Genomic DNA, 12,846 nt, shown 5'->3' with positions numbered 1-12,846 from the left:
TTCGCAGATTGATACTGACCTCTTCCATGGGTATCACCTGTGAATATCCTCCACCTGCTGCACCACCTTAAATGATGTAGTACTGTATTAATTATTATTTACCTATGAGACAAAGGACATGTCTTGCGAATGACGTGATCAGCTTGTAGCCAATTTAAGTCAGAATTACTAAATCACAATAAGTATAAGCTGAATTTGTTGGCTAGTGAACTTTTATAGAATTTGTGGCTTCTAAAGGGGCCGTTTGGTAAAAAGCTTTCAACTGATAAACAGTCTTCTTGACATCTGCACTTTTTTATATTGAAAGAGAAAGCATAGCACCATTCCCATAATAAAACAGGGTTAAGCAAATCAGTGTGGAAGAAAATGTACTGAGATTACATAATGTGTACTATCAAAGGGGTTATATCTACATGTATCCCAGTTGAATGGTCCAGATTAATGGTTTTTTTAATTAACTTTAGAATTCTAACCAAAATCCAACCTACACTGAAAGTGTTCATAATGTGGATCACTTAAAATACCTTTGATGCCAAATGTTGGGCCCTGGGAAGGCTGTCGAATACAAGCAAAACAGTTCTTTTTCAGATGGGCTCCCATTGCCTGTGCCACGCCTATAGTTGTTGTACTCTTTCCTTCTCCAAATGGAGTGGGGGTCATACTGGAAAAGGTTATATATTTGTAAATATTAATATATCAAATTATTCTCACATTAATTGGTTCTTACTTATGATCAATTGGACGACAGGTGCACAGATAACATCATTAACATGCTTTTCATTTCTTTATTATGTAAAACATATAGATTCCATATTGCCAGGTGTCTGTTCAGTAATTTCAATTTAGTCCATAATTCAATCAGTTTGTCAAATTAACTCATTTCCTTTGCAAATAGGGTTTGCATTGAAGGATAAAGCCAAACACAGCTAGAGAAATCAACAAACATTTAATTAAGAGCCTCAAGGAGTTACATCATGCAGAAAACAGAGTTCAGCTGGACAGTCATTTGATGAGTTCTGCTACGTTAAAAACAACTCCACTTACCCAGCAACAACAACATATTTTCCATTAGGTTGGTCCTTCAGTCTTTCCAAAACACTAAGGGATACCTTTGCCTTTTTGTTTCCATAAAGGTCAATCTACAGGAAAACAAAAACAATACAATACATCAGAGAAGTGTGATATTCACACAGTCTGATAAGTGGGAATGTGGAAAATTTTGGTCCCAAAATGGTCTTGTACATCAAGGTCCTTAATTTACAGTACATTGGTTGAGGCTGGGTGTTTTTGCATTCTGGACTAGATATTCCTAATCAATAAGATGTGCTAGGTAGTTCTCAGCCTTTAACTGCTCCTTCACCTGTCTAACTTACTGTAATCAACACAAAAATGACATGTCTTCTTTTCACCAGTATCATGGATTTCAGTAAAGAGGATCACAGAAAAATGTTGACCGATTATTATGGTTGCATTTCCATAAAAAGTACAGATTGCCTGTTTAAAAGTCATAAGTTTGTTTGCTTGAAAAAAGACAGTATTTGGCGGGCTATTTGTCAAGAGGTTTAATGTCATGTTCAATTCTACATTTATCGATCATAATTCATAAACAGAATTTACCTCATAGTCAAGAATTGTAGCTTCCTTTGCTACTTCTGCAATTTTCTTTGGCATCTGCTGCTTTGATATGTCAATATCGCTACAAAAAGAGCAACATATTGTACAATCAAAATGGTAGTGGAGAAAGACAGTCTGCCATACAAATAAACATTATGCAAAACAAATTTAAGAGCTGGGGGGATTCCAAGTTTTGCTAAATCATGTTCTGACTGATTTAATTAGTAAGTTATTCCTAATTGACATCATGGACAAGAACATAGCCACTGATAATTATTACTACTTATTATAATTTTTGGCTTCACAACAAGGCTATATTTTAAAATAAATAACTCTTTGTGAGCCACCTTAACCAGGACTTATTAGGTAATACAGGGGAATGGATATGAAGGCTTAAATTAAAGTTCTTTGTCATGCACACTGAGGGATTACCCCTGTCAGAGGAACTAATTTTTGGCATGCAGACCCCACTGAAAACCACATATATGACATGGGCTCCTTGTTAAAATATTTGTACTATTAACCATAGAAATGTGTTGATTATGTAATCCATAAATAGTGAATAAACGTAAAACAAAAGGTTGTGCACAGACATACACCTTCCAATTTAAGTCTCGGCATGTTTCCTCCTTTCAGATCTACTGGACTTCATAACCATTTCCCTCTATTACATGTAACTAGTCAGAGTGATTTTCAATTACGTGTCGTTAAGCCAATACAGAGTAATCACTCTGGCCAATCACAAAGGCCCCAGACAATCCAATGAACCAATCAAAACTCAAAGAAAATACATGTAGCAGATATTAATCATGGGAAATTGAGTGCAAGATCGTTGTAATTGGTATTGGTTTTACTTCTGATTGGAGATCAATAAGTGGCACAAGTGTTCTAGCCAATCGTGTAGCATAATAGTGCAAAACCAATAACTTTTTGACACTAAAGTGAAAGAGTGAAAACAATTCTAGAACCAAAGGAAACAGACATACCTTGGTACAGGTCTTTGGAGATTGAGAGGAAGGTAACGAATATTCCAAGGTCCACCCTGCAAAATGAACTTATCAGCAGGCTAACAGGATTTCAATGCATAATTCAAAGACAACACCCTACAACATAGGCCTGTTGCTCTGAAGCAGTCATCCCTCGCACCAAAATTACAAACTGGACAATGAACTCCACAGCATCAACTAAAGCAATACCAGGTAATTTTTTCTCAAAAATTTCTACCACCCTCTCCAAAAGGCTTCCAAAGATTTGACGTACAGCACAGTTCAATTTTGTTTGGAAATACACCCGTATGTTCCAAAGTGACCACAAAAAAATCTTCCAAACATACTGAGAGACCCCTAAAATAACTGGAAAATCCTGGATTCAGGAAGATCTCCAGTATCAGAACTCTGTTTTCTTGCAATATGTTTCAAAATGATCTTGATTATTCTGGAGATGTCACAAAATTTGTGACATAATACTGCCCAATTTGGCTGCCTTTTAATAATAATTCGAATTAAGAATAGAAGAAAACCCCAGTTTCTGTAACTCTAGAAGACTTCAATGAACAAGTTTTAAAAGAAATGAAAAGCAACACCAATGAAAGTTGAGCAAGGACCCTGTTAAGGAGGATACAAGACAGTCATCCACAAAACTGCACAAAATCCATGTACCCTTCAGATTTGATATGAAATCCACATGTACACAAACTCCACTTCAACAAAATACACCACAGTCATTAAGGGAGCAGTGTCTTTATAGAAAAGCATCAACAAGGTAAAACTAAAGCAAGAATGAGACACAAAGTATAATTTATTTCAAACACTTGAGTTCAGTGCACATGTTTTTAACACTATATTATATGATAAAAGGAACTATTTGCGACTTGAAGTTACATGTAGTTCAAAAAATAATGTTAAAATAGCTTATTAATTTTTTTGCAAGCTTGTATTGGTATTCCATACATGCAGCTGAGAGTCTGACTAAGATGAATAGCTCTTAAAGTTTATTCTAATTGTCACTTGCATAGTAGTAATGACAAAAGTCATACTCTTTTCCCAGAGCTGTTGAATAAAGCTGGGATACCAATGTCAAAATAATGGACACAACCCAGCTGAAACCAATTATGACTGCCCTTCACTAGTCCTTGCCATGTAACAGTTAATGGCAGGTGCATTTCTAGTTCAGCAGCTGCACAGATAGCTTAATCTCTTGCCTGTTTTTACGCTCAAACAATGTGGCTTCTATATATACCAAAAACAATATTAATGTCATGTCCCTGTTCACAATGATGATGACATGTACTGTATATTTGCCTCTCCAAAATTGTATTCATTTACCCGGCTAACTGAACACTTACTTAATAACCATCACACAAGCATACTGTCTAATTATCCTACAACCAGTAACTTTACTATTGTAACATTTTAACTAATTATACACGAGAGAGACCCAAACTTGCACATCATTTGCTAGCAATGACACTGTTGTACAGCTGAGATTTTCATTACAATATTTGGGGTAAGGAAAGGACCTGCACAAAGTGATTTACTGTAGTAGTCTTACCATTGCTGTACTAATTTATTTGCAACAACATTATGGAAAAAATAAACTACATGTACAAACTACTGTACATATAAGAATCGAAAAAAAATCCATAACAACAGTTTGACACAAAAAAATTTTGGACCAAGACAACATCTGGCAGAAACGACTTAAATGTGCTCCTTAAAATGTACACTAGTCTGGCAAAGGAAGATGGTGCAGTTATAAGAATACAGGAAAAAATCAGCTTGCTCTGTCTATTTACAATGAAAAAAATAAAATAATGACAACGACAGTGTAAGCTAGCAAAGACTATGCTATGGCCAGTGTTTCTGCTTCAGCTCATCTGCACTACCAGCAATGCTTCAAGGTTGCTTCAAATAGCTGTTCCTCACTGAGTTCTTCCAAAATATCTGTTAGGCATCAGTAGTGAATGAAATGAGCACAGCAATAGTCAATACCAGTTAAAGTATCCACAGCAACACTTGTATTGTTTGTACACTGTTTTCCCACCAAAAAGAAGCACAGACTGAAGACCAACAACAACATACCAACAAAGTCTGCAACCAGAGCATTGAGGACCACTCAAGAGGTACATAGTTCAATTCAAGTCTTTTCCAATCCAATGCACGAAATGAGCCAGACCTGTGTCATTATATTAGTAATGGTGTGTTACTCAGTTTCTAATCAAGCTATAAAAATATCAACTCTGAACATTACAAGCATAATTTATATTATGCCATGATTAACTGTCTGAGCTTCATTAGTGCTCTAAACACCCAGAAATTATGCAGTTTTAAAAAGCCAAAGGAATATCTCCTCCAATATTACATCCAAAGAGCTAAAAATGTCAGTAATTAATGCAATTTGAGAGCTCTTTAATGCAAAGTGTAAACAATGACATGCACAGATTCCCCTATAATCCTGGGTGGAGTGAGGTGCAGTACTTCCAAAGTAAATCTTGCCCAAATACACAATGCAAAAGCCCTGGTAAAGGCTTGCACCCACACCAGTCATGTTCAAGGGTACAGATCACCAGGCCACAATGCTCTCATTAACAGATACAGTGAAGCAGACAAAGCGTTCTCACTGGCTCTCACTACACCTTGACACAAGAAGTCAGGCACAGAGTCAAAAAGACATGATGAAGTGTCAATAATCAATTAGGTCCATTAAGTGCTAACCAGTCAAGCACCATTACAAGTTTCAGCAGCAAAAGGTGACTGGACAGTCTTATCATCTGCCTACTCAAGGGACAGAGTTACATGTATCATTCAAGACAACCTTTTCAGATAACAATCTCATCTCTCTCTCTCCTCCAGGAAACAGGGATGGTGCCTCCCACTAATGTGGCCTGCATTCAGTTCTGGCCTGGTGCAATATGTGGGTTGAGTTTGTTGTTGGTTCTCGCCTTGCTCCGAGGGTTTTTCTGTGGGTTTTCCGGTTTTCCCCCCTCTTCAAAAACCAACATCTCCAAATTCCAATTTGACCGGGATAGAGGAAACCAGCTGAAGCTAACATATCTTCCTCTCTAAATATTGAACATTTATAAATTTATTTATTTTATCCTCTTCAACACTGTTTTAATTTGCAAGAGCACCAGAAAATCATCAATAGTCATTAGTTTTGTGGAAGTATGTCTTGTATCCTCACCTGGTCACAGATCCTTCCCTCACTCCATAAACATTAACTGTGATAACTTTTCATGCAAGTGAAAGTTTGAAGTTTGGCAAGATTTCATCTCTTTGTAATGTATAATAAATAATTATTTGTGTACAATCAAAAATCAAAACACCAGTGGGCAATTTAACAATTTAGAGTCAACCTACATGTATGTGTAAACCAAACAATTTTATTTTAAGTGTCCTTTAGGCACATTTAATGTTTGGGTGAGCTTTGCTAAAATAAGATAATTATACATGTTTGTTTCAAATTTTGCTCAAAGTAAATCTCAGGTATTATTTGCACATGACAAATAAGTTCCTTGATTTACTTTTTAACATGCATGTATGTGCATGTATGACAACATAGAGATAAATGGAGAACACATTCAACCAATATTCATCTTGTTAAGTCATCAGTTAATCTGGAGATTTTCCTTGCAAACACTTCAATAGAGCTGTGCCTGGCTGAGGCACTTTGGCAAAATTAATCTTCCAGTGTATGATGATGACACGTGTACATGTAGGTACTTACTAACTTTTGTAGATCTTTCGTACAAGATTTGTAGACATTTTTAATGGCACTTTCTTAATTTACTCATACTAGTGGTGTGATGAATTAGTTCTTGGATTCTAAAAATTAATATTTACTCAGACAAACTGGATTGCTAAAATGAGATACACTTTGTGTCTCTTTCAAAAATATTTCATACAGGGTACTTTCAACAAAATAATTTTATAAATTTTTATGGCATTTATAAAATTGCTCTCAGTAGTCAAACAGCCAAAAATTGTTGTATGCTAGTCTTGATAAGCATTTAATTGCACACAAAAATAAAATTACTGACAGTAAACCATGTTTACATGCAAAATACACACCACCCCACATACATGTACCTCTAGCCTGCACACACACTCAGATTTCTGGCTTTTGTTTCATGCCACCAAAAAACACTGTGAAACAAAGCCGTAAATCTGTCTGTGTGAGCAGGCTAATGTACCTTCTAAACACACTGAAGAAATCAAATTCATATCATAGTTACTGTTCAGATTAATTTTAAGTTATCAATAAAATATCATTTTCTCATTAAGCGCCTGAGGTATGGAAACAATGGTGCTAAAGAGAAGCCCATTCTCAAGGTAGGAGAGACCTTTTGCATTTGAAGAGCCCTCTTAGCACTGTCCACTGTGTTGTTCATCAACATTGCCACAGTCATTGGACCAACACCTGTCGACAAAAAAACAGTTGCAGCCATCAACAAACAGGTCATGGCCAAATACACAAACTGATACGGTTTGAACCCAAACAGTTTGAAATACTGTAAAAGAGTGTCTTCAGTCCTTATGTGGTCTGGAAATGGCATCTGACTAACAGGACTTGGTATGGATGGTTTGACAATTAGTACAGTTTCTAAGGATGTAAATTAATTACCCTTTTTTGCTTATTTCTCATTATTGTTTCCCTGTACTTTCATGCAAGTTTCAGTAAGTTGTTTTCATTCTTGTTTCCAGCGACTATGTTCAAGAAATTTCTTGATAAATTTGGTGTGACAAAAGGTGTGAGAAAAGGGGAATTTCATGAATTTGTGTGTGCGATAACGCACACCAGCCTAATTAGGAATTAAGACTTGAATGTAGATTACACCTTACACATGTCACAAAATCATACTCCAATTTACCCATCATTTGACTTCAAAAGAAACATTGGAGGAGACAAGAACCCTATGCATTCAGAAGTTCAGCAAAAAATCCTCAATATCATTATTATGTGAGCTCTATGCAAAAGGCATTATCTACCTCCAGGCACAGGAGTAATCCAGCTTGCTTTTTTCCTTGCTTCCGCAAAATGTACATCACCAAGGAGACGACGCCCACTCTTTTTAGTCTCATCTGAAGAAGGCAAAAAGAGAAACAGACTTGTTATACATGAAAAAATATTTACATCTCACCTAGTAACCAGGATTGATTTTGAAAAACTAAAGGTGGCCTGACCCTTGCTCTTTTCCTGACAGGTCTGCAACTAAGTCCAGCCAGGGGAATTAGTTTTCTAAATGGTGAAATGTGAGTGGTCTACATGAGGAAATGTTGACCACTTATTGAACAAATCCTGTTGCATGATTGAACAGTCAATCTTGACCACAATTAGAGCAGCAAAACAGAATAAGCAAACAGCTATTGTATTGGATCATTATTAATCTTACCTGGAATCACATTAATTCCACAGTCGACAACCACTGCACCCTCCTTAATCCAGTCCCCCTAAAAATTAGAAAATCATCACAATCTAGCCATTTGGGTTTAAAGTCCAGTCATTCGAGTTTTGGGTCAAAGAAACTAGGAACTAATCTACTTAACTTTGATTTGTTGCTATTGTTTGTTGTTATTGCTACAGTGTGTCCATGTATTTGAGAAATAAATAATTGTTTCCTTGAGAAATTCTTGAAACTGGAAACTCAAGCCTCTACTGCCGAAAGCATGAAGGATCAAGGATTAAGTATATTCAAGTAGGAACAAGGAATGCTTGTCAACATTTGACCAGTACTGTATCTAGAAAACACTTAACATTTGCAAGAGTTGTAAGTGCTAAGAACACAGTTTGCACACTATCATACCTTTACAAAATCAGCTCTTCCAATTCCAACAACAACAATATCACCCCTTCTCACCTACAAACCAGAAAAAACAATCTCCATTTTCAAAGCCCCAAACAATTTAATTCTCTCAGCAATGAAATTCAAAATGTCTCTAGCATTGTTGTGTTCACCTCTAAACTTAAGTCATCTTTCTTGGTATACGTATATTTTATTGTGCTTTTTCCCTTTTTTCCCTTCCTTTGCTTTTGCACATTCGCACGTTTAGTTTTACTTAAGGCCTAAATTATGATCATTTTGTTCTTGTTAAGACTTAAGACAATTTCCACAGAACATTCAAGCAATAATAGCAAAAATAAAGTTACCAAAAACATCTCATAGCATGCTGATGTTTTGAATAAAGTTAAGAAGAACTTATCAAGACTTAAGCTCTCAAGCTGACCCTGCGAGAGAAAATTGAACTTGAAGTTATCCATATTTCAGTTAAAACGGACGTTTTGCATTAGTTGAAAACACGATAACACATGCATTAAACATTCCTACATGTACAAGGTTTGACATGAGCTTCTATGAGAATGCTTGAGAGTTTAATTGCAGGGTCAATAACAGATATTAGTTAAAGTGAGATGTTTTAAAATTAATAGTATTTAAACAGTTACCGTGCTGTGAGTAGATTTTTAGTAAATAATTTTTGCACTTACTGCTCGAACTTTGAGCAGAATTCACCTTAAGTATTTTAAGAAGTCCTTTACATAGGCCTTATTGGCTTCCCAGGGCTTCCTTGCTTAATATACATTGATATGTTATTATTTTATAAATGGCAAAATAAAACAAGAAACAAGAAACAAGAATACAAGAAACAAGACTGCACTTCCTGATCCCTCAACTTAGCTGCTCTCTGTTTTTTGAAATTGTTATAATCCAGTAATCATTCAATATCATTACTTTTGGTTAAAGAAACACAATTTCTGGGAAATGAATGGCAAAATTGCATCCCACTAAGGGCACTTGTGGTGGAATACTATGACCATCCGTAAAGTTTGAATAGATTTTAAAGGTAATGTTCTTTCCTAGTTTTCAGTAAAGCAGGTAAGGGAGCCCACTCAAACCACAAGTTAAAGAAATTCAGATGTTTCAACTTTTTTTCTTGTGTAACACCATGTTGGTTTAGTTTTGCACTACATCAATATTATTTAAATTTATTCTGGCTTTACAGCCTTTTTTCCATTCCACCAACATACCACATCTGGCAAGTCTTTTGTCTTTGAGTGACATGTGGTCACTGTAGCATGGTGCCATTTGAGAAGATCTGCCATGGGTGAACCCTGCAAGATTGTGCATTTCCCAAACATGGCGTTAATATTATACAACGTCATAAATCACTGTAGAATGGTGAATTTAAAATATTATTCCATAAGTATAAGTCTTTTTAAACTAAGGCTGTGTCCACACTGGGTGCCTTTGGGTATCCAGGCATCCTGTAGATAGCCACTTTCTAAAGAAAATTGTTTTATTTTTCATATTTTATGTTGCCTTATAAATTGCTTATTTGAACAGGCCCTACAACACATTTTGGATGGCCACTTTTCAAATTCTGGCTAAAAGCTGGCTGAGCACTGGTGCCTGGGTACTGACAAAAAATAATGTTATGTTCAGACACTGGGTACTCTATGTACCCAAATACTGTTTAGCGCCCGAGTTCAAGGTGGAGGCCTCTGTGCCTGAATTCTGGTGTGAGTACTTGGAAAAAATTAATGGTCTGTTCACATAAGTGCTTTGCCAGAATCATATTCAGGCACCCTGCTAGTGTGAACATAGCCTAAAACTCTGGTCAAATAGCTTTGAAACAAAGTAGCAAACTCTATGACCTTGGAAACCAAGAAATGCCATGTTCTGTCCCATTGAACATGTAGTCATGAAGTAACAAAATTAATATGAAGGCGAGTCAAGACATCAGAGCTGAAAGCTTACATTTTCTACTGCAAATCACGACTAGCTTAATTGTGCTTGGACAAGGATCAATTTTTCCATGACTTCCATGAATCCTAAGGCTTGGATTTTGAAATCTTGAAATTTCAATTTACTTTGTTGGGTTTCTGGACATAATTATCACACACTGTCAGGTGTATCAACGATCATGTACAAGGGTTGACTTACCACTATTTTGCTTCTTCCCAGAACTATGGCTTCTTTTCCAACAATCTCCATACCTGTTGGACAAGTTTGAATCAGAATACTACACATCTAAAAACACCCTGACCTGGCTAAATACTAGATTTGATAACCAATGCACTCTAACTCTGAATAATGTGAACTGTAGAGCCTCTGATGGTTCTAAAGCTGTTAACTGTTTCATAGGACAAACCTCTGTGCCTGTGACAATAGCATCACTACTTGGCACTGTTACATGTAATGAAACCTACATGAACAAGCAGCAATGATATGACAACAGATGTACATGCATATTCACTTACAAGGGACTATCATATATTTGAACTACAAGAGAGATACTGTAACAACCCACTTTAAAGCCCCCCAGTTATAAGCCCCATGGATATAAGCTCAGCTATTTGCTAACAAAGATATTGCTCTGGATATACATGTAAGCTCCCTCGGATATAAGCCCATCTAATGTATCAGGGCATTCCTTTTGCATTTCTTTCCAAAACATCAAAATTTTTATTTGAAAGTTGTAGGCATAAATCAGTGGTTGTGGAGTTAAGAACAATAATTATTACGATACCAAAGAAAGAAACAAATCTTCATGCAATCCACTGTCTATTAACAACACAACTGTTCAACAACAATGTTTTGGAGTACGGTAACAGAGCAAACAGCTTGCTACAATCCAGCAGTTTTCCATGCACACAGATTTTTTGCGGCCTCCCTACAATGAATTCTGAGCTTTCGTATTCCTTTCCTCACTTGCGCTTTGTGTTTCTTGCTCCCATAAATGTAATACACACATGGTAATTCAATTCCACCTCCAATAACCCAACTGCCCTCTGGTGCCTTCCTTGCTTCCCTGGTAATTTCACCCATCATGCTTGTCTGTATCCCATCTTTTAAGAACAGACAAAAAACTTGTGCTAACGTATTGGGGACCTGACGAATAATGTTATGTGTAGGCTTTTTTAATTCATTTCTCAGATGTGTTTTTTCTCGCCATCATTCCAAAACATTTTTTTACCCCGCTTATTTTACGGTATGATGTAAGAGATCGTCAGAGTTAACTAAACATGTATGTGGTTATGAAAAAAGACAAACAGGCTTGACAGGAAATAGGACCTACCAGCTCCATGTGATTCACATTCTCTAATATCATATTATAATAAAGACATTTTCAACAGGGCTTTGCTCTTTATTTTCTATGGGCGCTTACTTGTAATTTGTGATATTTAATAAAAGCTTCATTACAGCTCCCCAATTCTTTCTTCTTTGAGTTTTTATTAGGAGAAACAGGGAATAAAATAACTGTACAGCCGTTAAATATGGGTAAATACCTGATTTCTTGATCAACTCCAGGCATCCTCGGGGAGTGCAAGGGACAATGCAGTCATCCAACTCTCCTCTTGATAGCTTCCCTGCATTTACATCATGTAACCTAAAAAAAAAACAAGAAAGCAAAGAGCTATACACAATTCAACAAGTCGTAAATTAACCAGGAGAGCAAAACACTATTTCACAAGCAACAAAACACACCACAACATTTCTCATTCATACGTGGAAGACTAGAGAGACTCCAAAACTAACATAACAGTTGCTGATGGGCGGCAGGGCAAGTACAATATACATGTAGCTGGACATTTAATTGATCAGCATGCACAATACATATGTGTATGATCCTCAATATGATACCATGAAGTAATGGAAGTACAGGAACCATCAGACCTTTTACTGAGCCTCTAGTAGAGCAATAATGGTTGTTGTCATGGCTTCTAATTCTGTTTAACAAAATCCAATACTAGCATGTACAGTGCAGATGAAACCTTACCCATCAACATCCTTCTCTGGTGCAACAGCATTTGTGCAAATTGCAGGATCGATTGGCTCCACAGAATCAGGGGGGAGCTGTACAATGATGCCATGAATTGTTGAATCTTTGTTCAATTCATCCACAGCTTTGAGAACCTTAGGGTAGAAGTGTAACACTGTGAGTGCACAGAAGTAAGTTGCTCAAAACATCAAGGGTTTAACCTTGAACAAACTCTTTAAGTTATCATGTTGGACTAAAATTGATCAGTATGGGCTTATCAGTGTTACCAGGGTCATTTTCTTGTGTTCTTGGGCAAGAGACTGAGCTTTTATGAAGCCTCTTTCCATCCAGAAGTGTATTGAATAATGGATGAAATCAAATTGTTTCACCAAGCTATTGAAAATACTGAGAGAATTATCATTCCAAAGTACTTACTCCAAAGTAATTATGTATCATCCCATCCAGGAAAGTTTTA

At 36.4% G+C, this 12,846-nt stretch overlaps 1 protein-coding gene across 2 annotated transcripts in view; it reads right to left on the bottom strand.

Moving 5' to 3' along the window:
* LOC145469338 (C-1-tetrahydrofolate synthase, cytoplasmic-like) overlaps nt 1-12,846 on the bottom strand; it is a 34,108-nt gene that overhangs the window by 15,367 nt on the left and 5,895 nt on the right. For both annotated transcript variants that reach the window (XM_081453019.1, XM_081453018.1), the window contains 13 exons: nt 12,390-12,526; nt 11,899-11,999; nt 10,553-10,605; nt 9,637-9,720; nt 8,417-8,470; nt 8,006-8,063; nt 7,602-7,694; nt 6,956-7,032; nt 2,601-2,656; nt 1,618-1,696; nt 1,045-1,139; nt 525-661; nt 20-66 (listed from right to left, as the gene is read on the bottom strand). In XM_081453019.1, the coding sequence (XP_081309145.1) occupies nt 20-66; nt 525-661; nt 1,045-1,139; nt 1,618-1,696; nt 2,601-2,656; nt 6,956-7,032; nt 7,602-7,694; nt 8,006-8,063; nt 8,417-8,470; nt 9,637-9,720; nt 10,553-10,605; nt 11,899-11,999; nt 12,390-12,526 (1,071 nt within the window). The remainder of the gene's footprint in view (nt 1-19; nt 67-524; nt 662-1,044; nt 1,140-1,617; nt 1,697-2,600; nt 2,657-6,955; nt 7,033-7,601; nt 7,695-8,005; nt 8,064-8,416; nt 8,471-9,636; nt 9,721-10,552; nt 10,606-11,898; nt 12,000-12,389; nt 12,527-12,846) is intronic.

This window comes from Orbicella franksi, chromosome 15, assembly GCF_964199315.1.
Source record: "Orbicella franksi chromosome 15, jaOrbFran1.1, whole genome shotgun sequence".
NCBI lineage: Eukaryota > Metazoa > Cnidaria > Anthozoa > Scleractinia > Merulinidae > Orbicella > Orbicella franksi.
This window is presented reverse-complemented; position numbering and strand designations above follow the sequence as displayed.